Source organism: Orcinus orca, chromosome 16 (assembly GCF_937001465.1).
Source record: "Orcinus orca chromosome 16, mOrcOrc1.1, whole genome shotgun sequence".
NCBI classification, from domain to species: Eukaryota; Metazoa; Chordata; class Mammalia; order Artiodactyla; family Delphinidae; genus Orcinus; species Orcinus orca.
This window is the reverse complement of record NC_064574.1, coordinates 50,941,727-50,969,121: the sequence shown is the minus strand read 5'-3', so window position 1 is coordinate 50,969,121 and position 27,395 is coordinate 50,941,727. Positions and strand designations below refer to the sequence as shown.

Below are 27,395 nucleotides of genomic sequence, written 5' to 3'. Positions count from 1 at the left end.
CCGGTCCAGGCGGGAGGTTGCCCTTCAAAAGTAGGAGGAGGGCACAGAACTCAGGGAAGGGAATTTGGGAGACCTGGGCTGGGGGGCTGTCAGAGATGGTCATGGTGTATCTAGTCTGTGGTATAGGGTCAGCCTCATAGTAGACACGCCACAACTATTACCTGTTACATTGCCATCATGTTACCTTAACCAGACTAGGTTCACCACCACCTCTTCTTTCCTTTTACCCTTATCAAGTATCTGAGTCAGTGGCCTTGAGGCCACTAGTCCCACATCTGGCCCTCTGTTTTCGTTGCTGCTCTCTGAGCCATCCCCCATCCTGATTCAGGGCCTGATACATATCAGACACTCAACCGACGCATGTTGAATGAATAAACTATGTATAAAAACCAGGTAATTGCAGTACTCTAGATGAGGAATGACTGAGCCTTGGGCTGAGGAGATGGCATCGGAGATGGAGAAAAGGAGACATTTAAAATGTATTTGGAAAGTAGAAGGGACAGTAGTTGCTGTTGAATCGTATAATCTCTGTATCACCATATTGAGCTCTTTATTTCATGGTAATTTTGTATTTCTCAAAATGTCCGTGTAGAGAAGCAAGTTGTCATTTTTTTGGTAGACAGACACTAAGGTATATCACCATATATTTTGAATAATAGTAGAAAGTGAAGGAACTTCAAAGAGTTCATGTGATATTACTTGTAAGTCAATAACCACCAAGAGATATTAAGGGGTAAAAATTTGGAGAACTCAATATGTAGATGGATCGTGTTTTTACACAAAATCTGGCTACTGAATAGTTCTTCCTCTCTAACCTCAAGTGTGTAGCACTTGACAGGCTCTCAATAAATGTTTGTTGAGTGGATGGATGAATGAATGAATCCATCAGGGTTTGTCAAGAATTTCAGAGACTGAAATTGCATAGTAAGCCAGATCAGACTAGGCCGAAGAATAAGTAGGACCTTAAAGCTGCTTAATTCCCCATTGTTTATTCTGGCTTGAATGCAGAAGCTGCTACATTGGATAAGAATGAAAAGCAGTGTTCTCATCTGTCAAGAGCCTGTGAACATCTAGGCACCTTACGTACATTATTTTGAATTCTCACAACAACCCTGTAGGGTAGATGTTATCCATATTTTGTGGATGAAGAAATTAAAGCTCAGTAATTCAAAACATTTGACTACAAACTAGTGGCGCTGGAATTCATAATCATATTTGACTAACTCCACAGTCTTCCTGAAACGTATTATGCGACATGTCCTGAAAGTGCAGCCTGTAGCTGAGGGCATTCACTGTTAAAGAGGCCACGTAATATGAAGTGAAATGGAGTAAATCTGCTAGTTTGGTGTAGCTGACAGTTGTTATTACACTAAAACCTTTTCTAGTGATGATATTGAGGGACAAGCCACCATTTCATTTATTTATTGAGTGCTTTTTACGTGCAAGGTAGCATTGAAATGCACATACAAAAAATTTGTAAGATCCTACCTCTGCCCTGATGGAGCTTCCTTACCATCCAGAGGTGAGGATAAAGTACTACCCTTACACAGTGTAACTAAATGCATGATTCAAGGTGGTTACAATAGAGTTTTGCTATGTTTTTTTAAAGTAGGCTTTATGGTAATAAATATTTAAATCTGCAAATGTCCCATTGAATCATTTCTCATCTGAAACTAAATTTGCAGGGGGCTCAAATATTGCTAAATTATTTTTTTGAAAAGTGAAAGTTAAAAATTTAAACCTAACTCTATCATTCAAAACTTTAAGTGGACATTTTGAAACATGCTTTTTACAGGTTGAATCTAACTTGCATTTCATTGTTGTAACATAAAGTTTTCCCAAAGAATGAGTAGAATATCCAGTACTTTCCTAATAAATTCTTTTTTCAGTCTTGGAATTTTTCAAGGTTTATTTCAGTTGTTTAATTTATGCATCTAAGTTATATTTTCTAATATGCAGATAAAAGAATGGCTAACTCCATTGCATCAAAGAACTTTACTGCACTTTCAGACCTGCATCCAAATATGGCTAATCTGGTAGGTTTCAGCGGTGGTAGTGGTTCATTTGATCTCTGTTGAAACTTTAGGTGGTAATATTACATTATGTCAACATTATTGATTCGTTTCAACACGTGCTTGTATAATTGACAAGTATACAGATACTGCATTAGTGATTGTTAGATATTAAACACTCCTAAACTTCTTTGTATTTATGCCAGCTAAATGAAAATTAGTCTTTCTTTTGTCTACGGATTAGGAGATTGTAGATATGACTAGCGATTGTTAAAAATTATCAAAAGTTTACTTGTATTATATTTTATTTTATTTATTTATTTTTGGCTGCATTGGGTCTTCTTTGCTGCACGGGCTTTCTCTACTTGCTGTGAGCTGGGGCTACTCTTTGTTGTGGTGCGTGGGCTTCTCATTGTGGTGACTTCTGTTGTTGCAGAGCACGGGCTCTAGGTACACGGGCTTCAGAAGTTGTAGCTCGCAGGCTCTAGAGCGCAGGCTCAGTAGTTGCGGTGCATGGGCTTAGTTGCTCTGCGGCATGTGGGATCTTCCCAGACCAGGGATTAAACCTGTGTCCACTGCACTGGCAGGCAGATTCTTAACCACTGCGCCACCAGGGAAGTCCTTGTACTATATTTTAATTAAATATTTAATGAGTACTCAAATTTAGCATTATAAAATTAAAACATTGTCGTTCAGCAGTATCTATTCTCTAGTCAAATTGCCCAAGTTATATACTGAAATACTTGCTATTATGCTGCTTTTATGACATAAAGGTACACAAAAGATATATTTCTGAAATCATTATGTGAAAATTCATTTTGGGGGAAGGGATTGTGGGGGAATCAGTCATGTCAAGTATGCCTAGATTGTTATTTATTTAAAAGAAATCTAGGTGGAATCATCTTATAAGGTGAAGAATTCATTGTAAAGCAATTATCATACTGCCTTACTTTTCCTACCCCCAGCAGTCTGCTGTTTACATTTAGAATTTGCAAATCAGATTTCTTAAAATGGGATAAATTTACATATAACTTCAATAATTTGCAATTTAAACTTTATTAATGTTAAAAATAATTATTGATGTTACAGTTTTTCTTGAAAGGTAAACTATTTGCTAATTGCCTCTTCAGTTAGAAAATTTTACTCAATATTTCCATTAGTTGTTTTCCCAACAAAATTAAGTGAGATCTGCATGCATATGGAATTTAAAGAAATAATAGTAATATGTCTAAATGTAATAAGACTAGCTAATAGCTCAGCTAGGATGTGGTAGTCTTAAAAGCTTGAATGTATTTTATTTATATTTTTTTCAGATTTATTTTGGCTGCGTTGGGTCTTTGTTTCTGTGCGCGGGCTTTCTCTAGCTGCAGCAAGTGGGGGTTACTCTTCATTGCAGTGCGTGGGCTTCTCACCGTGGTGGCTTCTCTTTGTTGCGGAGCACGGGCTCTAGGCATGCAGGCTTCAGGAGTTGTGGCACGCGGGCTCTAGAGCACAGGCTCACTTTGTTGTGGTGCATGGCTTAGTTGCTCCCTGGCGTGTGGGAACTTTCCAGACCAGGGCTCAAACCTGTGTCCCCTGCATTGGCAGGCGGATTCTTAACCACTGCACCACCAGGGAAGTCCTTGAATGTATTTTAAATGTAACAGATTATTGCAAGGTTAAAATCAGTTGCTAGAATTAGTGATATAAATTCATCCTTTCAGAAAAAGGTAGTTATTTTTATTTCTTAAAACATTTAAAAAATACTTAATTTTTCTTTGTTAGTCACTGAAGAGAACTTTAAAATTTTTAAAGATGTTAATATCTTTAAGGTTTAAGATCTAGGACTTCAGAGCTTAGATTTATTAACAGCAATATGCAAGTTTTGTTACAATCTAATTTATGTTACTGTCCAGCATGTTTGCATTAAGAAGCTAAGCAATTTTATGTGGATTGTTAGAAAACCCTATATAAAAGAAAGCTTTGAAGACCATGGCAAATTAAATTGCATTATACATGTGCTTTGAATGAATTCAGTAAGGACTGATAGCATAGGCCAGTTACTGTGCTCCACCTAATGATTGAAAATAAAGTAGAAACATACTAAGTATTAAATGATTATATTTGTAATATCAGTTAACTGTCTTATTACTTTGTACTACTCCTTGTGGAGCTGAACATTTATGAAGTTGTTTTAGTTGTTTGTCTGGAATAAATACATTTAAATGGTTCCTAGTTAAAAATGTTTGTTAGAGCCAGTAAAATATAACAAGTCCATGAAATTAAATTTACCATCTCCATCTGTGTTTAATATTTGTCTTCTATAACCTTTTTGTTTTTCAGAAAATAATCGGCATAGTTATTGGAAAAACAGATGTCAAAGGCTTTCCAGACAGAAAAAGCTGAGTTCTGTTTAACTCTTTGCTTCATTTTTCATCAACTGTGGCTTATGACTACAGCAAAATATATTTAAGTGATTAAATTTCTCATGCCTGTTTAACTCCCTAAGAGCAACAGCCATGTTCCCTATTGCATGGTAAAGTACTTGATTTAAGGCCACATGTGTGGCCTTAAATCATTCTTAATGATTTTATTTGATATCTCTAAAACACAATTTAAAAAGCTGTGTATACAGTACTAAAATAGCTAAATTGGTCAACTCATTAATGTGTATCAACGAGTACTTATTGAGCACCTCCACTGTGTAAAACCTGGTGGAAAGGTAAGAGAGAGAGACATTGTATGTAGTCTCATCATCCTCAGTTATCAAAGTGTCTGAAAGGATGGACGTGGAGCTAGTTTGACTGGGCTCAGCACGAGTCATCTGAGATCTATTCTATGTACAGCTGTGAAATCGGGGTAAATAAAGCTGGGATGAGAATTAAATGAGCTCATACATGGAAGGGTGTGTAAGGCACAGTAAGAACTCCATGTTAACTATCAATATCAGCCTAAGAGATACAAGTACACAGGTAAATCTTCATAGAAGACAGAAAGTGATACGGAGGAAGGTTTTCCAGCAGGGACATGTCCTGACAGTGTTGAGCGAGAGAAGTATGGCAGCAGTATCTATGTATTTACTCAAAGAACCAGACAATTCAGTGGAAAAAAATCATCTTTCACATGTGGAAAATACAGTTAAGTTTGGCTTTAGTGGTTCTTATTGAGTTGCTTGAACTGTGCAAGAATTTTAGGACTATGGAAACACAATCCGAGACTAAAATTGGATTTTTAAAATCAACTGACTCTCAAACTTTTGTAGTTTACATGCAGAGATAAACTATAGAATGCCAAAAGTAGCAATTCACTATTATTAGCTTTTGAAGTGTCAATGCTTTTTATTAAAAGGTACAGTATAAGTCCTTCTAAACAGCCTGAGGGAATCCGAGCTCTAGTCAGCCAGCCAGTAATTTTGACAGAAGAAGACAATTAATTGTGGCTGTATTAATTGACTTATGGTGTAGTGATAGGTACCTTTATTTTCATTTTATTTTTTATAATATTCTGTTGTTATTTTTGAGGTAAATAACAAAGATGTCATCTCCCACCCATACTCGTTTGTCTTCTCTTTACTGCATCATAATTAATTAGATCAGAATTACCACTTGAATAGTTTGAGAAATCCTGCATCTCTGTTTTCTAAGCTGTAAAAGGAATAACTTGAAATATATGAATTAGAAAAGGTCAATATTTATATATTTGCTTAAATTACAGCAATGAAATAAAATTTTCACCTATTAGACGGTGAGAGTAGGGTACCATTTCTGTAGTGTTTGACTATTTTTTATAATTGTCTGTACACTATTCCTTTTTTGGAGAAGATATGCTTACTGACTTTAAAAAACATTACACATATCAATATATTGTCATAAAAAATTCAAGCAGTGCAGAAGGTCATAGAGTCAAAAAGAGAAATTCTTCATTTAACCCTCAACTTTTCCCATCCCAGCCCCCACCCCAAAGGTAAGCACTAATCACAGTTCAATAGATATCTATAATGTGCATTTGTATGTTAGGTTGTATTACTTTTTAAAAACTTTTAAAATTGAAGTATAGTTGATATATAGTATTATAGAACTTACAGGTATACAGTATAGTGATTTACAATTTTAAAGGTTATATTTCATTGTAATTATTATAAAATACTTGCTGTATTCCACGTGTTGTATAGTATATCTTTGTAGTTTATTTTGTACCTAGAAGTTTGTACCTCTTAATCCCCTACCCCTATATTGCCCCTCTCTCCTTCCCCCCTTCCCCCCTTCCCCCCTTCCCTCCTTCCCTCCTTCCGTCTCCCCACTGGTAACCACTATCTGTGATTCTGCTTTTTTGTTATATTCACTAGTTTGTTGTATTTTTTAGATTCCACATATAAATGATGTCATACAGTATTTGTCTTTTGTCTGACTTATTTGACTTAGCATAATGCCCTCCAAGTCTATCCATGCTGCTGCAAATGGTAACATTTCATTGTTTTATATAGCTGAGTAAAAATTTCATTGTGCATATATATATGTGTGTGTGTGTGTGTATATATATATATATATATGTATGTATATATATATATATATCTCACAACTTCTTTATTCATCTGGTGATGGACACTTAGGTTGCTTTCATGTCTTGGCGATTGTAAATAATGCTGCTATGAACATTGGGGTGCATGTATCTTTTCAAATTAGTGTTTTTGTTTTTTTCAGATATATTCTCAGAAGTGGAATCGCTGGGTCATATGGTAGTTCTATTTTTAGTTTTTTGAGATGCGTCCATACTGATTCGCACAGTGGCTGCACCAATTTACATTCCCACCAACAGTGTACAAGGTTCCCTTTTTACATTCTCGCCAGCGTTTGTTATTTGTGTTCTTTTTTTTTTTTTTTTTTTGCGGTACGCGGGCCTCTCACTGTTGTGGCCTCTCCCGTTGCGGAGCACAGGCTCTGGACGCGCAGGCTCAGCGGCCATGGCTCACGGGCTAAGCCACTCCGCGGCATGTGGGATCTTCCCGGACCGGGGCTCGAACCCGTGTCCCCTGCATCGGCAGGCGGACTCTCAACCACTGCGCCACCAGGGAAGCCCATTTGTGTTCTTTTTGACGATAGCCATTCTGACAGGTGTGAGGTGATAGCTCATTGTTGTTTTGATTTGTATTTCCCTGATAATTAGTGATATTGAACATCTTTTCATGTGCCTGTTGGCCATCTGCATTTCCTCTTTGGAAGAATGTCTATTCAGTTCTTCTACCTAGTTTTTAAATTGGGTTGTTAGTTTTTTTGATGTTGAGTTGTATGAGCTGTTGATGTATGTTGGATATTAACCCCTTATTGTTTATATCATTTGCAAATATTTTCTCCCATTCAGTAGTTTGTCTTTTCATTTTGTTGATGGTTTCCTTTGCTGTGCAAAAGCGTTTAGGTTTAATTAGGTTCCATTTGTTTATTTTTGCTTTTATTGCCTTTGTTTTAGGAATGGATCCAATAAAATATTGACACAATTTATGTGAAAGAGTGTTCTGCCTATGTTTTCCTCTAGGAGTTTTATGGTATCTGGTCTTACATTTAGGTCTTTAATCCATTTTTAGTTTATTTTGTATATGGTATTAGAGAATGTTCTAACTTCATTCTTTTACGTGTAGCTGTCCAGTTTTCCCAGCACCACTTATTGAAGAGACTGTCTTTTCTCCATTGTAGATTCTTGCCTCCTTTGTTGTAGATTAATTGACCATAAGTGTGCGGGTTTATTTCTGGGCGCTCTATCCTGTTCCATTGATCTGTGTGTCTGTTTTTGTGCCAGTACCACGCTGTTTTGTATTACTTTTTTTTTTTTTTTTTTCCTGCGGTACGCGGGCCTCTCACTGTTGTGGCCTCTCCTGTTGTGGAGCACAGGCTCCGGACGCGCAGGCTCAGCAGCCATGGCTCACGGGCCCAGCCACTCTGCGGCATGTGGGATCTTCCCGGATCGGGGCACGAACCAGTGTTCCCTGAATCGGCAGGCTGACTCTCAACCACTGCGCCACCAGGGAAGCCCTGTATTACTTTTTAAATTAGCAAAACAATAAAGAAATTTTATTTTGGAAAAAAAGTACTTGCTGACCCCTAGTGGTATCTTTTAGCAGCACACGTTTATTTGTTTTGAAATAATTTAGATCTGAATTATGACTTAAGGTTAAAACAACAGTAAGAGAGAAATGGAGACTCTAAGCTAATATCAGGATGGTTCAAGCCTACATGTCATTTCCCTCCAAATATACAGATAACTGGGGAAAGGAAACATAGGGGTAACAGTGAGGTGAGTTATCTACCTTGGCAGCTTTGAATTCATAAAAGCATAACATATAATTTATATCTGAAATAATATTTTACACCATGTGTTTGAGTGTTTTTAGCATCAAATAATCATATTTGTTCAAAGTTAAAAATTTTCATTTGAAAAATAAAAGCATTGGTTTTTCCTTAGATATTGGATCAGAAAGGTACACTTTCAGTTTCACCATTCGTGATTCAACAACCCATTTTGTAAATGCAACATCGTGGGGCAAGGAAGATTACATCAGATCACTTTCTGACAGCTTTCGTGTTGGGGAGTGTGGTAAGTTGGCATTGATTCTTAAACTGTTTCTCTTACAGTATTATTCCCATGATATGTTTGTGATAACTACACTGAGGGACTCAAAATGAAATGAGACACAATTCTTATTCTCAAGAACCTTACCAGAAAAAAGTCAAGTGTTAAGAGTATAACACAAGGCATTCAGCATTTAATTGAAACATACAAACATGATAATCACATATTTTTACTAAGTAGCTCTATGATCTTTGGTTTATTTCTATTTCACTTTGCATCAGTCCCTCTTGTGGCTCTAATCATTTATCTTCCTGTAAAATTATAATAGGGATGCTAAATAGATTTTGATAAAAGATATTTGAAATTTTAATGGATTTTAAGAAACCTTCAGCCTAAAATACCAAATCTTTCATATCATCTACCCACCCCAATAGCCCTCTATGGTACAGTGTAGTATATTGAAAAGAACAAGACTTTGAGAACAGGTAGATCTGAATTCAATTCCAAGTACCAAATTTTATTACATTGTGGCTTTGAGAAAATTTCTTAATCTTGTTGGGTCTCCACTATGAATTAATACCCTATAGATGCTTGTGAATGTTAAATGAGATAGTGTGCCTGTTATAAAGTGTAGAACTTAGTCACTCAATAGATGACAGCTCTAGCCTCATACAAGAAACAAGAAAGCATGTATACCAGTTCTCTTTCATGGTAGAAAAAAGAAGGGAAAGGGTAACACGGACAATTAAACTACTCCTCTCCAACCCTGCAGTATCAAGCAGCCTAGTACCCATACTAGTTACTCAGCACCCAATCATATTATTAACTTTCAGGATTACATATAGTATCTCTCTAACTGAATAATAAGGTAGTTGAACATATGAACTATGAAGGCAGAAAACTTTGTAAACTTTGCAAAAACTTTACAGGCCCTTAGAAGCAGCCTGTAAGGATAGCATTGGGGGGAAGGTAAGCAAAGAGGCAGGTTCAGCAGGAGCCCAGTCTCATCCTGACCCAGATGGGAGCTCTGGAGCATGAATGGCACCTCAAAGTGGTACCACCCTAAAGAAAGAGGCCTGAGATTTTGTACCCTGTATTTACAAGTTATTGGCTGAAGTCCACACCCTACTCCTCCTACAAGCAAAACATTTCTTGGATGAATTTCTTGGATGAATGCCAGAACATTAGTTACCTAGAGCTAAAGATATATTTCGGTATTAACCTACGTTCCATGTTGATGGCTGTTGTGAGGATGAATGAGATAAGGGATTTTAAAGGTGTAAATCTGATGATGCTTATAGAAGTAAATAAGATTTTGGTGTGGTAGAATGAAAAGATTACAGATTTTTAAATTAGAATTACAAATAGAATTAGAACAGTTCTAATTCCAACTCTACTACTTTCTAGATATAATACCTCAAGAAGGTTATTTAACCTCTGTGAACTTCAATTTCTTCATTTGGAAAAAGGGATAATAATGAGGGATGGTTGTGTGAGGAATTAGCAAAATAGAGCACATAAAACTCTAACATAGACCATAGGAAATGAAAACCCTAAAATGTTAAGTCATAAAGCTGATAAGTTGTGGGGCTCAAATCAGGACCCAGATTTTGCATTGCTCTTTCTAACTACCACTATTATTTTTGAGGACAGCTGTGAATTGGGTGAAGATCAATTTATTTTATAGAAGGGCATGTTGTAACCAAATCAAATGTTCACTGTAACTATTCAATAAAGTAATATTAATGTGGATCATATGTTGGGATTTAAACACAAAATATAAGAAATGTCATCTGAGATCAAATTGATTGGTCATACCCCAGGATTCTGTTGCTCACAGTGCCACAAGAAAATGATTATGAAGGATACATAACACCAACTCAAAATTAGAAATAACATTGTAATGTTCATTGTTATGTACACTCATTTTTTAAACTTATCCTGTTACTTTTTTGTAATAGCATCATATTTTCCCCTCTGTTTTAGTGATAATTGAAAATCCCCTGATCCAAAGAAAGGAATTAGAAAGAGAAGAAAAGTTCAGCCCTGCAACTCCTAGGTAAATCTAGCACAGAGGTCAGAATGATTATTACTTTATGTCAGAATGATTATTACTAATAAGTTTATGCCAGAATGATTATTACTAATCAGTTTTTGCATGTCAGATTAACAGAGAGCTTATTAAAGGTGTATACTTCAGTTTGAAAATTAGGAGTTTAATTCTGCTTCATAATATTTATCTTTGATTATGAAATAATTTACTTTGACATAGGATCACATAAAAAATGGCTTTGTTTTTAGTGCTTTGATTCTCATTCTTAGATTACAAAAATCTGACTCTAGTCACATTAAAGCTGAACAGTGAAAAGGTAAATCATGGAAGTCATATATCCATTTTTTCATCTCAATTTATAACTCTCTTCACATGCCTTACTATCTTAGTTCAGGTTACCTGGAAGTAGAGCCCAGAGGAGGATTTTTGTGCAGATGATTTGTTGAGGGAGAGCCCTTAGAAGCAGCCTGTAAGGATAGCACTGGGGGGAAGGTGAGCAAAGAGGCAGGTTCAGCAGGAGCCCAGTCTCATCCTGACCCAGATGGGAGCTCTGGAGCATGAGTGGCACCTCAAAGTGGTACCACCCTAAAGAAAGAGGCCTGGGCTTTTGTACCCTGTATTTACAAGTTATTGGTTGAAGTCCACCCCCTATTCCTGCAGAGGAGGGAAGGCTTAAAGGTATTTCTGGCTGAGGGCAAATCTCGAGAGAGAAGGGAGTAGCTGGTAAAAAGCTCTGGGTGGGCACAAAAGTCTCTACTACACGTGCACCTGCACCCATTTTTCTGACCTCATCTTATAGGTCTCATTTCTCTGCAGCCACATGAAGAGTCCTCCACTTTATGAACATCCTGGGCTCATTCTGCACTAACAGCATTGCATGTTCACTTCCCTCTGCAAAGAACAATCTTATTTGCTCTTCTCATTGAAGTGTCAGCTTAAATGTCACCTCCTTAGATCTTCCCCCACCTACTCTGTCTGTAGTAGCCCTTCCAGTCTGCATTACTAGGACTTCGTCCTGTACACAGTGTATGTGTACCATCATAACCCTGATCACAATCTGGGATTATTTGATTAATTGTTCTTATCTGTCTCCCTCTCACGCATGTAAACTCCGTGAGATCATAAGTCTTGTGTGTCTTCCTCACCACTGTACCCCCTGTGCCTAGACTAAGGTCTGGCACATAATAGGCTCTCAGTAAGTGTTTATGGAATGAACACATGAATGGAGGGAGGGAAGAGCATCCTTGGCAGAGGGAACAAACATGAAACCTCCTGGCCTTTTCCAGAACAGTTAATAGTAGTTTAAACCTTATGAAACTGTTGATGTTTGACTACGTTCTTCTCTAAAGTGGTAGTTTCATAGCCTAGGAATATGATGTGGCTGGAATATAGGCAGGGGAACAGCAGGAGGAGAAGCTCGAGAGAGAAGCAGAGACACTTCACAGACAGCTTTGCTTGTTGTACCAACTTCATGCTTTGGTGATGGCTAGCCCAGAAGATCTTTGGAGATGGGAAATATATTCATATTCGTGGTTTAGGAAGATCACTTTGGCTACCTGAGGACAGACAGTAGGGGAACAAAGCTTAGGAGACAAGCAGTAGTTTGGGTGAGAAGTGATGAGGGAAACACCTAAAGCAGTAGCAGGGGGAGGGGGAGCGGGGGAGGCTCTGGATTAGAGGACTAGAAAGATGCTCCATGGAGGACACTTGGAAGTTGATTGGCTGGAAGGGGAAGAGCACCTCAATTGTGTAAATATTGTGCATCTGTTCCTACAGAGCACCACAGAGGTAAGGGAAGCACATAGGCAGGGCAGTCAGTGTCATAGAGGTGGAAATCCACCCCCCCCACACACACAATGTTTTAGAGTGCTTTTACACCCCTTTTTTTTTTTTTTACAGAGAAAGAAACTGAAACTCAGTATTGTGCAAGATCAGACTATTAGTGTGCTTAAAACTCAGACACAGTTGGTCTTTAAAACATTTTCTTAATGAAAATACATTTTAGACAAAAAATATTTTACAAAGCTTTTCAATGTTTCTAAGAGTGAAAAGTATAAATCTTCTTAATATAATTTTTAAAATATAGTTTAAGTTACAACCAAAGTTTAACTGTGAACTTTGAAGTATTTTTCTATTAGAAAATCATTTGATATTAACTCTTGGTGTGTGTTTTTACAATTTAGCGATTATAAACTATTGCTCAGTGAGAATCACTCAATGGTAAAAGTTTGTTCCAGTTATGAAGTGGATGCCAAGCTACTTTCTTTGATATACTTACCTGTTAAAGAGTCTTGTGATTATTATTCATTGGGTGACATTGTTGCAAACGGACACAGTCTTGATGGGAGAATTATTAATGTCCTTGCAGCTGTGAGGTCGGTAAGTTAAAACCCCAACAAAGCCAAGTTCAATTTGGTGGGGGGAGTTCTATCATTTTATTTGTGTTTGGAAAGTAATAATCAACTGGAGTAAAATTTCCTCTGTATCTTGATGCATCCTCCATTGAATTTAGAAAATAACACTTCTCATTAAAGGGAAAGCAGCATTTTACCTGTGAATGAGTAGCGAAATAAAATTGTATTTGAATGTTAAATGCAGTACACAGTCATAAATGATCCGCTAACTATATGAGAGCTTTTCATACTTGAGTTAAACAAAAGGCACAGATAGAAAGGGTAAATTCATTGACTTTAAGATCTCCAGGAAGTTCTTTGAAGGGGCCTAAGTTGAATAAATCAAGGAATCAATTCAGTGCGTGTTCTCAGAGCTGTCCTGAGTTGGGGGAGAGAGCGAGAAACCCACGGTGCTGCAGTAGGGGCCCTGTGAGCTAATGCATAGCATCAGGTGCTGAAAACCAGGGCAGAACGACACTCCATGGGGTGCCGGGGAATGTCTCACCATCCTTTGCTTCCACATCTCCCTCTTACCCAATTATTGCAGCAAGTTTTGAACTCCATTGGACAGACTAGAATCACTTGGCAGGGAGCAAATTTTCACAAAATAAAGTACATAAATAAAGGGGCAAGAAGAATTTCTCAATATACAGAATGATGATAATCAGAAGACAAAAAAATGGGAAATAGATTTAGGTACTTATAGTTAATGTTGTAAGTAATTGCTAATTGCGTTTCCATATTAAATGACTGAGTGTCGACTATCCCCGTGACAGGCCAACAGAGGCCTGCCTGCGTTGTTCCCCAGCCCAGCCCAGCCCAGCCCAGCCCAGCCCAGCACAGTGCCTGCCACACAGTGAACACTCAGTATCATTCAGGATGGAGGAATAAACACCCGATATGACAGTCATGAAAAATGGGAAAAATTCATTTCTGGGCAACTTAGGTTCAATCTTACTTAAAGGCAGGATATGATCTCTCAATTTCCCTGAAATTCCATATAATGCCATTATATCACAATGTAGTAAGGATTTTCTAAAACTCAGTATGAATATAAAACCTACAACAGCTTTTTCCATGTCCCCCTTCCTGCCTCCACCCATTGAGTCTGGTACCACCTTTCATAGGATTATATTATTTCTTTTATTTTCATGCCTTTTTTCTCCCATTTTGCTTCCATCCCTCTTACATTTCCTTATCTTTACGTTTTTATTTAACCTGTTTTCTTCCTTCTCGCCTCTACTTAGGTCTCTTCACTTTAAAACTCCTTTTCATACAGTTTTCTTGCATGCTGTGATATGGTAGGCCTCTCTCATACTCTGGCTGTCCTTTCCTCTGACTTTCTTTCTAGATGCTCTCTTCTGCAGGCAGCTGTGACTCTTTCTTCAGCTCCTTCCTAAGGAGCTCAGCCCTGACAATAGATGCATGGGGGACAGTGGCATAGGGGGCAGCTGACTGTCCATGCTTGGGCCATTGCTGTGTGACCATCAGAGGTGCTGCTGTTCCATTGAGAACTCCCTGAGGGCACAGAAGGGCCCCCGAGTTCACCTCCACGTCCATGATCCTCTTACACCACAGTGTGGACTGAATCAGACGGTATATCAAAGCACATTCCCATGTATCCCTCATTCGATTCTCACCAGCTTGTCCCTAGGAAGGCAGCAAAGGGGGTATCAATATCCATACCTGGGCTAGCAAGACGAGGACACTGAGGCCCAGAGAGATGAATTCATCCAATCACATTAACTCCGTGCCAGGCCCTGTGCTAAGCCATGGGGATACACAGATATTGAAAATGTACTTTCTACCCTCACTGAGTCCACATAGATGCCACCCAGGGACTTGTCATGGAGCATTTGTTCTGACATGGTGAAAAGATCCCACAGTCTTGACTTAAAGCACACATATCTGTATCTCTCTTCAATCAAAGTGTGTGACTTACAACTTAAATACACCTGGTTCAGAGATAAAAGATGCTGTTAAATCATCAAATATATATTAGTGATTCTAGCTATTTTGATATTTCTAATTTGTTGTTTAAAAGGTAAACATTTGAGTATTTCCATCAACAAATATTTAAGTACTTCTACAACTGTAGGTGAAGAAAAATAATGATTTCCTTCAATTTCTAAGGTTGGAGAGCCAAAATACTTTACAACTTCAGACCAAAGAAAAGGCCAGAGGTGTGAAGTTAAACTCTATGATGAGACAGAGCCTTCTTTTGCAATGATATGGTAACTTCCCACATCTGTTCCAAACTGTGAAATCTGTGCTATTATCACCAAGTCAGACATTTTAATTTCATCAGGAGATGATGGATTTCATATCAGGAGAGGAGTAATGATATAGAAATGATATTTAAAAAATAAACCTTTCTCTTGTATGTTGAGTCATTACAGTCTATGATTACCTTAAAATGAGATCTTTAGATGGCATGGGATTTCATAGATGGACTCTACTGTAACTTGTTTATTATTGTACTCTGTTTTGTAACAAATCGTCATTTACTAAGTCTCATTGATAAAGAACAAGCCAGACTTTCTGTGATTCCTTGGGTGGTACCCTGGAGCCAAGCCATGGAAAGATGGTAGAAAAGCAAGCATTGTCACAGGCTGGGTTCTATGGGGCTCCCAGTGTGTCAGATGTGGGGCAGGGCTACATCCTGAAGCATCACAGGGTATAACATGGTATTGTTTAGACTCCAGATGCCTGGGTACCAAAGAAAGCACTTAATTTGAAACAGGGCTTCAACCTATCAAGTCCCCCGAGCAGTTTATCCATGGTGGGGGCCCTCCCTTAATGGCAGGAAAGAGTGACTTCAAAATTTTTAAACTTGTAGTCACTCAGTTCTAACTAGCCTGGAGTGACCTGGGTGATAGGAAAAGAAGGAATTGAAGGAGCAGAAGTTGTTAGAGATGAAAGGTGCTGAAAGGAATGATTTTCATAGGTGTTAAATTTTCTGTGAAATAGGCAGTGTAGCCCTGCAAAATGCAGGAGAAGCCAAAATCCTTAACTGTGCCTTGGACTGTATGGGGGATTATTAACCTCATCCATTAAGACATCCTTTTTCTGGTAAATAATGTGGTCACTGCCAGTTTTTTTCTAATTTATTTGATTTTTATCACTTCTTTTTTAACACATGCAGTTGGGATAATGAATCTATTCTACTTGCACAGAGCTGGGTGCCACGAGAAACAGGTATAATACTTCAATGATTGCGTTCAATATTTGTCATTTTTTTATCCCCCTGTGTAATAATTTTAAAATGGCTTTTTTCCCAAACAGTAATATTTGCCTCAGATGTAAGAATAAGTTTTGACAAATTTCGGAACTGCATGACAGCAACTGTAATCTCAAAAACGATTATTACAACTAATCCAGGTAAAAAGCTATCTGAAATTTTTTATCCCTTTGGAAATGACTACATCATGTATTCTAATATTTGTGCAGTGTGTTTAAGAATGAAGCTTGGATTTCATTTGAATTAAAAGTGAAAAACTGCTTTATATGACTTTGAAAAACTTACAATGAGCTATATCTTTGATATCTTTACAAAAGAAATGTGAAAAACCAGACTCATTTTTAAAAAAAAAAATTTATTTATTTATTTATTTATTTTTGGCTGTGTTGGGTCTTCGTTTCTGTGTGAGGGTTTTCTCTAGTTGTGGCAAGCAGGGGCCACTCTTCATCGCGGTGCGCGAGCCTCTCACTGTCACGGCCTCTCTTGTTGCGGAGCACAGGCTCCAGATGCGCAGGCTCAGTAGTTGTGTCTCACGGGCCCAGTTGGATTTGTCTGGTGGAAAAGGTTATCAAGCTTGACAGTATTAATCGTATCAAAACCTCAAGACTGGGCTTCCCTGGTGGCGCAGTGGTTGGGGGTCCGCTTGCCGATGCAGGGGACACGGGTTCGTGCCCCGGTCCGGGAGGATCCCGCATGCCGCGGAGCGGCTCCGCCCGTGGGCCATGGCCGCTGGGCCTGCACGTCCGGAGCCTGTGCTCCGCAGCGGGAGAGGCCACAGCGGTGAGAGGCCCGCGTACCGCAAAAAAAGAAAAAAAAAACACCTCAAGACTAAGTTAATGAGACAGATTTGAAGGATGTTGTGCGTTTGGCTCTGAAAACAGGTTCAAAGGGGAAATGTCAAAGTGTTTTGAGCAATGCTAACATCATTAGAATAAATGCCTTATTTCTCAAGGAGACAAATATAAAGGAGAATATGTATAACGGTGTGTGAATTTCAATATGCTTATTTAAATCAGTCTTATTTCTAATTTCCTGGGCTACACATGCCACGTAGAAGTTAAGAACCTCTAAATGGTTTGAGCTTTCATCCTAGCCAGCATGTCCAGGCTTCCTGCCCCGAGAGAGTTCATCAGATGGGGAAGGAAGAATTTGTCCCCCCACAGACAGTCTGGGATGACCCTGTTGTCCTTAGAGCTCTTGACAGCAGTGCCTACACCCCACCCTTCCTACCAACTTCTGTCCCAGGATGCTCATTAATTTACAGATATTTAGTGAATGCCTTTTATTTGACAACTACTGAGGTAACTTTAACACTTTCTGGAACAAGGAAGTACATGAGTGGATGGATGCTCAGATGGATGGAAGGATAGTCACTATAACTGAAGCACAGAAATGAAAAGGCAAAACCCCTGTCTGGGATTCCAGTCTAGTTCTGAGAAAGAACCAACAGTGATAAGACTTGTGGTACAACAGGACGAGGAGGAAGAAACCCTGACTCTGTCCAGGGGAGTCAGGGGGTCCAAGCATTGGCAGGACGGTTTGCAGAATGTTGGAGATGGTGAGGGAGGGCTGAAGACAAGCAGGTGTTAGAGGTTGGGGCTTGGAGTTGAAGGGTGTCAGAGTTAGAGAGCCCCTCTTCAAAATCAGATTCGTGCCTTCTGGCACATTATCTCACTGTTCCTGAGGATACTCATGTCCCAACTTGAGGAGCAAGTTTTTTTTTTTTTTTTTAAGTATTTTATTTATTTATTTGGCTGCTTCGGGTCTTCGTTGTGGCATGAGGGGTTTTTAGTTGCAGCACGCAGGCTTCTTTCTAGTTGTGGCACACAGCTCCAGAGCACACAAGCTCTCTAGTTGTGGCACACAGACTCTCTAATTGTGGTGCGCGGTCTCCAGAGCACACAGGCAGGCTTCTCTCCAGTTGTGTCACGTGGGCTCTAGAGCACTCGGGCTCAGTAGTTGTGGTGCGCGGGCTTAGTTGCCCCATGGCATGTGGGATCTTAGTTCCCTGACCAGGGATCAAACCCACATCCCCTGCATTGGAAGGCAGATTCTTAACCACTGGACCACCAGGGAAGTCCCGAGGAGCAAGGTCTTTTTTTTTTTTAATTATAAGAACCTTTTTAAAAATCTTTTTATTTATTTATTTATTTTTGGCTGCATTGGGCTTTCTGTAGTTGTGGCTAGCAGGGGGCTACTCTTCGTTGCGGTGCACAGGCTTCTCATTGTGGTGGCTTCTCTTCTTGTGGAGCATGGGCTCTAGCCACATGGGCTTTAGTAGCTGTGGCACGTGGGCTCAGTAGTTGTGGCTCACAGACTCCAGAGAGCAGGCTCAGTAGTTGTAGCACACGGTTTTAGTTGCTCCGCGGCATGTGGGATCTTCCCAGACCAGGGATCAAACCTGTGTCCCCTGCACTGGCAGGCAGATTCCTAACCACTGCGCCACCAGGCAAGTCTGGAGCAAGCTTTTTAAACAACCTTAAAAAATTTTTTTTCTGACTAGAAAATAAATACATATAAAATTCAAAAAATACATAAAAAGGAAGATCAGCTGTAAATTCACCATCTCATAAGAGATAATCATTTCTTTGATACATATTCTTCCAGATAATTTTGCTTATGTATCTTTTTTAAAATGAAAGGGAATTGTATGACAATGTTTTGTAAGCTGCTCTTTAAACTCATGATATCTGGTGTACATCTCTGTGTTAATGGAGCACCCCATCACATTGTCAGTGGCTTTGTAATATTGTGTTTGATTGTATTCTTATACGTCTTCACTTTTTACTGGTAAAAATAATTTTGGATCATTTACAGTGATTTAAAAAATAATCAGTTTGCTGTTTACTTATTATGCATTTTCAATTAAGATACACCAGAAGCTAACATCCTATTGAATTTTATAAGAGAAAATAAAGAAACGAATCTTCTGGATGATGAAATTGACAGTTATTTGAAAGAATCCACAAATTGTAAGTGACCTTTAAATATTATTTGAATTTTTAAAAGGCCAGAATTTAGGCCTGTAAAGTTACTTAGTAAAAGATATTGTATTCTTATTATGTAACTGCTACACTTCCACTTTTTATTTATTTAGTTTTGGCTGTGTTGGGTCTTTGTTTCTGTGCAAGGGCTTTCTCCAGTTGCGGAGAGCGGGGGCCACTCTTCATCGCAGTGCGCGGGCCTCTTACTGTCGAGGCCTCTCCCGTTCCGGAGCACAGGCTCCAGACGCGCAGGCTCAGTAGTTGTGGCTCACGGGCTTAGTTGCTCCGCAGGATGTGGGATCTTCCCAGACCAGGGCTCAAACCCGCGTTCCCTGCATTGGCAGGCAGATTCTTAACCACTGTGCCACCCAGGGAAGCCCTATACTTCCACTTTTTAAAAGGTAGTTTAAAACTTTTGGAGGCCTATATAACCTTTTGCGAATCTGATGAGAGCTATGACCCTTTCCCCAGAAAAGTAGCTGTACCCCCACATAGAATTTTGCATAAAATGTCATGTGTTCACAGACCCCAGACTGAAGCTTGACTTTAAAAGGGATGCTGGGACTTCCCTGGCAGGCCAGTGGTTAAGACTCCATGCTTCCAAAGCAGGGGACGTGAGTTCTATCTCTGGTTGGGGAGCTAAGATCCCACATGCCTCGTGGTGTGGCCAAAAAAAAAAAAGGGATGTGGTTTGTTGCCGTCTGTGGCTTATGCTTAGACACTCAGGAGAATGGCGGAAAGCAGAGGGAAAACTTCAATCATTCCCTGAAGGCCCGTTCTTGTAACTTCATCCTAGGAGGTGAAATACTTCCTAATAATTCCTCTCGAGAGAGTAACAATTGAATTAAGCATGAAATAAGTTATGCTGCAAGTCACATTAACTTGTAAAAGAAGAACTTTGTTATGCTTTCCTGGGGGATATTTAACATGTTTCCTTTCTTTCTTTTTGTTTTTTTTGTTTTGTTTTGTTCTGTTTTGTTTTTCGGCTGCACGGCTTGGCTTTTGGGGAACTAAGCCACGTGGTGCAGCCAAAAATAAATAAATAAATAAATATAGTCTCTTCACCATTTAAAAAATTGAGTTGACTTGTCTTTTTCTTATTTATTTTTAAGAATCCTTTAGATATTCTGGATATGAACCCTTTATCTCCTTATAGATTGCTAGCATCTCCCACTCTATGGCTTGCCTTTTCATTCTTTTAATGGAATCTTCTGATGATCAGAAATTATTCATTTTAATAAAGACTAATTTCTCATTCTTTTCCTTTTTTGCTTTTATGTCCTTCTATATAATCAGTTTTAATACATCATATATAATAATTTTTCTATTACATAACTTAAGCTACTACGTATTCTCATTTGAGCTTTATAGCTTTTCTATTTGGATATAATCCTTTGGAGTTCTTAGAATATATTTAGAACTTCCATGACTTTTCTTTTTTTTTAGTAAATACAATAGTTGATGTCTATACAGTTGAACAATTAAAGGTAAAAGCTTTGAAGAATAAAGGAAAAGCTGATCCTATCTATGGAATTCTTTATGCTTACATTTCTACACTGAACATTGATGATGAAACTACAAAAGTAGTTCGAAATAGATGGTAAGCAACCAAATTACTTTTAGAAAGTTCATTCTTGTAAGAAATAAAAACAGTTATTGTTAATAAATTTTTTTTTTTTTTTTTGGTACATGGGCCTCTCACTGTTGTGGCCTCTCCAGTTGCGGAGCACAAGCTCCAGACGCGCAGGCTCAGCGGCCATGGCTCACGGGTCCAGCCGCTCCGCGGCATATGGAATTGTCCCAGACCAGGGCACGAACCCGTGTCCCCTGCATCGGCAGGTGGACTCTCAACCACTGTGCCACCAGGGAAGCCCCCCTTGTTAATAAATTTTAAACTCTATAAAAGTTAAGCTATTCTTTGACATAATAGTGGTTATGCATTTGAATAGTGGTTATGCATTATGCATAAGTGGTTATGCATTTGACAAACTATTTAGATTCAAAATTATAATTGCCTTTTAAAGCAAAATTTAATTTACTGTGTTTCAGCAACCCTAAAATAGAAAGATATAATAATGTTGAAACTTTTAGCTGGGATGAGAAACTATTGTTTTATGACAATTTGAAAATTATTTTGGTGACCACATCCTATAGCAATACAAGTAATAGCATTTTAATAAATTATTTCAACTGTATGAAGAATATGATTTCCAACCTCTCCTAGGTCAAAGTTAGTATCTACTTGCATAGAAAAGTAAACCCAAGTAGATTTAATAATCTTAGCCAAAAAATGCTTGGCAAGAAAATTCTAAAATGTTATTGTGAAAGCCTCCCTATGGATTTATAATTGACATAGTTCTAGATTCACATGGCACTGTAAGAAATAATATATAAACTGTACACTTTGTGCAGTTTCCCCCAATGGTAACATTTTGCAAAACTATAGTATCACATCATAGATAGTAATGACATTAATTAAATCCACTGATCTTATTCAGATTTCCCCAGATTAATATGCATCGTGTGTATGTGAAATTTCATATAGTTTTATCATGTATGAAATGATAAACCACCACAATCAAGAAATTGACCTATGGATTTTTAAAACATTGCATGATTTGGTGTTAAAGTTGAAAAAAACTAATGTAGAGGCTGTTGTGTAAGGCAGGTGTTTATTTTTTGAAAAATATTTTTCAAAAATTAAAAAAAATGTTATTGTCTCCCTTATTTTTCCTACATTTTTAATATTGATATCTGAGGAAAAGTATCTAAAACTTAATTCAAAAGTTGATCTGTGGCTTACAAGAAACCAGTATCTTCAGATCATTCCCTCTGCTTGAGAAATTTGAATTAGTCTCTGCCTATTCAAATTGGCAAAGTAATGACTGCTTCAAAAATATAGAAGAGCATGGAATTACCCCTTAAAGAGAGGAGAATGTGTCACTAGCAGTGCTAGCAGCATTTAGAGTGTGAACCTCCCCAACCCTCAGGTTATTCTGTGGATGTACAGAGGACTTAGTACAGGACCAAATGAGCATTCATGGAACTCAGGCTTTCTAGGCACAAGACGGGATTCCTGCCCTCAAACTCTGAGCCAGGAGATAAACAAACATACCTGCAATAACATGGAATAGGATGTGATAGGGTGTAAGTTCGTGCTGAAGTGTAAGTTGTGCAGCTGTTCAGAGAAGGGAGGGTGTGGGGCTGGGGTGCAAGTGAGGAAGGCCCCAGTGGGGGAGTGATCCTGGGCAAGAACCCCAGCATGGGGGAAAGTAGGAGGCAGAACTGTGAGAAAACTGGATTGTCCCAGTTTCCGAAGCAGGAATACTGAAAATGAGGTTGACTGCATAGAAAGCATGTTGTATTGCTGTGCATTTTTCCTTGTTATTTTGTAGGTCTGTTTTGTACCCTGCTCAGCACTGAGCACTCTGTAATTACTTGCTCTGTAAATATTCCAGGTGCTGACTTAGGCTAAAAGTCTAAGTGATAATTCTTCTGCTAGAGATCAGATTTGTCACTTAGGGCCTTCACATTCTATCTTGTCTTTGTTTCTTTTCAGTTCAGGCTGTGGTTACATTGTAAATGAAGCATCCAGCACTTGTACAACTTGCAACAAAGATTCTTCAGAATTTAAATCAGTTTTTCGCAGCTTCCATATGCTAATTGATCTTACTGATCACACAGGTACCCTCCACTCCTGTAGTCTCACAGGAAGTGTTGCTGAGGAGACTTTGGGCTTCACGGTAAATAATAAAAAGGAAAATATGTTTAGAAATACTTCCAAATTGAATTCGCTTCCCCAAACATAGGTTATTTTGGTGAACATTTGATAGAAATTAATTCATTAATAAAGAGGTCTGGGAAAAATCAATCTTGACTTAAACACACATTGTTTTAATGAACAAATAATTACATATTGCATATTAAAATTCTAGCTAACATTAACTGTTAGGAATAACAAGAGACATCCTTGGTGACAGTGGAGAATAAACATGACATTTTATATAGTCAAATAACAATGGGCAAAACAACACCTTGGAGACACTGAGCAGGGTCCTCTGTGAGGAGGGTTTGGCAGTATTTCACCTACCCAGGTGTATAAGGTCAGCCATGAGCTCTTCCTCAGTCTGCCCCATAGCATAGCAGCAGAGATTAGCTTGTGTGCTTGATGTTAGGTTTGATGTTTTTTATTGTTAGAACCCGCTCATGAAGTTTACCATTAAGCCTCAGTGGTTTCCACTTTGTTAAGGGGGGCTTTCTGTGCCGAGCCACCTGGCTGGCTTCAGACATTCAGTTTAGAGCCTTTCTATCTAGCCTTATCTCCTCCGTCAAGAGAATTGACCTGTAATTACTATGGATAAATTCCATTTCCAGTGAGCAAATTTGTTTTACATTATTGTCAAGATGAGTTATCTATATATTCTTTGGAAATATTTGTTTAATTTTTTTATCCAGGTAAATGAGTTTCTTGCAATGACGGATGAACAGAAAACAACATTAAAGTGGCAGTTTCTTTTGGAAAGAAGCAAAATCTATGTAAAGGTCAGTGCATTTTATAGTACTATATTATTCTTTTTTAAAACATATTTATTTATTTGGTTGCGCCAGGTTTTAGTTGTGGCAGGCAGGCTCCTTAGTTGTGGCCTGTGAACTCTTAGTTGTGGCATGCATGTGAGATCTAGTTCCCTGACCAGGGATTGAACCCGGGCCCCCTGCACTGGGAGTGCGGGCTCTTAACAACTGTGCCACCAGGGAAGTCCCAGTACTATGTTATTCTATATGTTCAAGCAATAAGAAAATCCTGGAGTATGATGTAATAAATTAGGGAATTTGTTATATTTTTAATAAACTTTTTTATTTTTATTTATTTTTGGCTGCATTGGGTCTTCGTTGCTGCGTGCAGGCTTTCTCTAGTTGCAGCGAGCGGGGGCTACTCTTTGTTGCGGTACACGGGCTTCTCATTGCAGTGGCTTCTCTTGTTGTAGAGCACGGGCTCTAGGTGCGCAGGCTTCAGTAGTTGTGGCGCATGGGCTTAGTTGCTCCGTGGCATGTGGGATCCTCCCAGACCAGGGCTCGAACCCGTGTCCCCTGCACTGGCAGGCAGATTCTTAACTACTGCGCCACCAGGGAAACCCAGGAATTTGTTATTTTTAATAATGCCCAGTTCCCAGATGTGCAGAAGGATTTGGCTACCATAGAAACAGTGGAAGTAATCAGCTTTTTTCATATAGTATAAAGAAGTTATAAATGATACAAAACAAAAAGACCAACAAAGAAAATATTAACTGCGTTAATGTTAACTCCAAGGCTAGGAACTGGGCTTTAGAGTCAAAGCTGGGTCCCCCCCGCCCCCATGTGCGATGCTCCTCACTTCAGTGAGCAGTATTCAATAGCAAGTTAAATGCTGCGGTGAGACAGACTTGGGTTTGACTCCCAGTCCCACCATTCCTCAGCCTATGTGACCCTGGGGAAGTTAATTAACTTCTCTAAGCCTCTAAAATTCTGTGCTCCTACAACTCTGATCAGAGCAGACTCCCGCAGCAATAGCAACACTTCAGTGTTGGAAGGCCACAGAACCTTAGTGTTAAAAGTGTAAAATGGGCAGTAGGACAAACTCCCCTTGTTTTGCAAGTGAGGAAAATAGGACCAAGAAATGTTGCTTCTTGCCCCAGGTCACAGGTGAGATAGGGCTACACAGTCTACATTATTTCAGATATTTCCTCTTTTACACTCTTAAAAATTTTTGAGCTCTTAAGTGAGTTATATCTGTCAACATTGTACTAGAACTTAACATTGAGAAAAATTTTAAATGTATTCATGAGCACACATTCTTTTAGCAGTTAGAACAATGATATCTCATGTCATGTAGTCTCGAAAACTACAGTGCACTCTGGTGAAAGAACGAGAGTAAGAAAGGCAAAGAGCATTTTCATATTATTATGAAGATAGCTTTGATCTCATGGATACCCTGAAAGAGTCTTTGAGAACACTGGGTCTGCTCCATCTCAGCCTCGTAAGCAGGTTTTCCTGTTTTCCTGTGGCTTCCTTTCCTTGCAGCCTCAAGCATATCTGAATAGATTACAGACATGGAGTCATCAATGGCCTCAACAATATTTCTAGGACCTCAGTTTGAGGCCTCTTCATTACTAGGCCAAAGGGGGAAAATTACAGTAATATATTGCATCTCTTCCACCATTTGCATGAATCCACCTAAATACTGTATACTGTCTATACCCAAATCAGCATATACTCAGATCCTTGTCCAACTTTGTGGTTTCGCTCCAAACAGGAGGTACCAGTTGCTCTGAGTTTGATCAATTTAAATTCATGGTAACTTATTTATAGTTTCCCAAACTTGATTCAAATATAGCAACAAATTGCTCTCAAGTAAATGGATATTGTACCTTTCCAAAGAATATGTTAAAAAGATATTTGTCAGATTTAACAAAGATTTCAAGCAGGTAGTGGTTATATCACAAAATGTAATAAAGATTGTGAGCCTCAAATACAATTTCAATTGTTATAAATCAGTTAAAACAGAACATGTAATTTAAAAAATAAGAACTTACATTGCTCTGCTAATAAGATAAAAACAAAGGATTTCCATATAGGACATTTTGTATATTTATCATATTTCAATTAAAAATAATGGCTACTTAAAGTGGTTCATTTGGAGGGATTTCAAAGTGAGTTATTCATTTCAATGTTTTAAAACACATAGTGATATTAGTATCACAGATCCTTGTAAGATCTGATATTAATGTTAAAGAATAATTTTCAAAAAGGTTAAATTGACTCATACAAAATAAAATGAATACATGTCAAAGATTTAATTCAATTCATTAATTAATGAAGGAAATTAAAGTGCCTAGCTGATGTGTCCTTCCACTCTATACTAAATAAAATGTTGGTGAGAGTGCTTTGTAAATTGTAAAAAGTGAGACATCATTATTAATCAACTGCATCATGATATTGTTGTGCTCTAACAGGTCACGTTACTGCTGCGGGTTCACGTCTGTCACAATTGGTTGTTTGAACACACTTTAAGCCCATTTTTCTATATGTTGGATTTGAAATGCCAACTTTCCTACCTGAGAAAAAGGTCATGAAAAATTGATGTGGATTTTTACAAAATTACTGTCAGAAGCCAGATCTATAATTTTTCTCCCAACTCTGCCTGAGACTGGAACTCTTTCCATTGTCTTACAGCTTTAACTGAAGTATTTGTTCATATCTGTAAAGAAAACTCATTGCTGTTCTCTATTTGTGGTCATTGGTTTTCAGCGTTGTATACCAGGTGATTTTAGAAACTAACTCTCTTTTTCTCCCTGCAGTTTTTTTTATCTCATAGAGCAAGGGGTGGACTGAGAGCGAGTGTGCTCTCCTGTAAGCTCGCAGATCCTATCGAGGCAAGTAGGAACTTGTCTGGACAAGGAAATATTTAAAAACCAGACGTCATTTTAAACTCTGGAAAAGAATACAAGTTTTAACCGCCTTTAAAGTGGAAAATGAGTTTGAAAATTACAGATAAAATTGTATTTTGTTCAAATGTGGTGAGAATGTTTCTGTAAATTGTTATTCTGTTTCCCCCTGGAGTCAGTTAAGAGTAAATCCTAAAATCCCCCTCTTATTCATTTCTTAGAAGGCCTTTTCTACTGGCTTTGCCCTCTCTCTCTTCCCAAGTTGGAAAATGTTTGCATGAATTAATAAACAAGTTTAATCTTTCCCACAGATATGAATGATTTTTCTTAAGCCCCTTTCCTCTTTGTCTTGTTTGCCTGGAGAAAGATCAGAACCTATAAAAACAACGTGGCCATGGCTCAGACTACTTTGCTGGAGCTGATGGGCGCGGACGACCGGTTCTCCCAGTGCCGGGTGGGGACGGCAGAAGTCCATGGGTGATGCTGTACAACTGTTTTGATCACTGTAGAGCTTTTCTAGTCGGTTGCTTTCTCTGATGACACATCAGAGCTACCCAATGCTTGTGAAGGCTTGCTGACTCAGGCTTGACATTTGTGAGTCTGAATCAACTCGGGGAAGACCAGCTTCAGAAGTTTCACAAGCGGTGACGAGTCTTAGGAACTTGGAAGGGTGGGTGACCTGCTCTGCTTTGACAGGGCGACGGGCCCTCCACTTCAGCTGCCTTTGCAGCAGCCCCAGAGTGCTCTGCTC

At 38.6% G+C, this 27,395-nt stretch overlaps 1 protein-coding gene across 3 annotated transcripts in view; it reads left to right on the top strand.

The window, feature by feature from the left end:
- MEIOB (meiosis specific with OB-fold) overlaps positions 1-26,952 on the top strand; it is a 29,342-nt gene extending 2,390 nt beyond the window's left edge. The window contains exons 2-14 of one of the 3 annotated variants that reach the window (XM_049699647.1): positions 1,960-2,036; positions 4,335-4,392; positions 8,445-8,576; positions 10,539-10,611; positions 12,789-12,984; positions 15,132-15,232; positions 16,144-16,196; positions 16,284-16,379; positions 19,110-19,211; positions 20,670-20,823; positions 22,783-22,966; positions 23,679-23,765; positions 26,213-26,952. In XM_049699647.1, the coding sequence (XP_049555604.1) occupies positions 1,968-2,036; positions 4,335-4,392; positions 8,445-8,576; positions 10,539-10,611; positions 12,789-12,984; positions 15,132-15,232; positions 16,144-16,196; positions 16,284-16,379; positions 19,110-19,211; positions 20,670-20,823; positions 22,783-22,966; positions 23,679-23,765; positions 26,213-26,332 (1,425 nt within the window). In that variant the 5' untranslated portion in view covers positions 1,960-1,967 and the 3' untranslated portion in view covers positions 26,333-26,952. Of the gene's footprint in view, positions 1-1,959; positions 2,037-4,334; positions 4,393-8,444; positions 8,577-10,538; positions 10,612-12,788; positions 12,985-15,131; positions 15,233-16,143; positions 16,197-16,283; positions 16,380-19,109; positions 19,212-20,669; positions 20,824-22,782; positions 22,967-23,678; positions 23,766-26,212 lie in introns of those variants that run through there. The other 2 variants (XM_004270321.4, XM_033429177.2) reach the window with 2 other exon arrangements.
- The last annotated feature ends 443 nt before the right edge of the window (positions 26,953-27,395 follow it).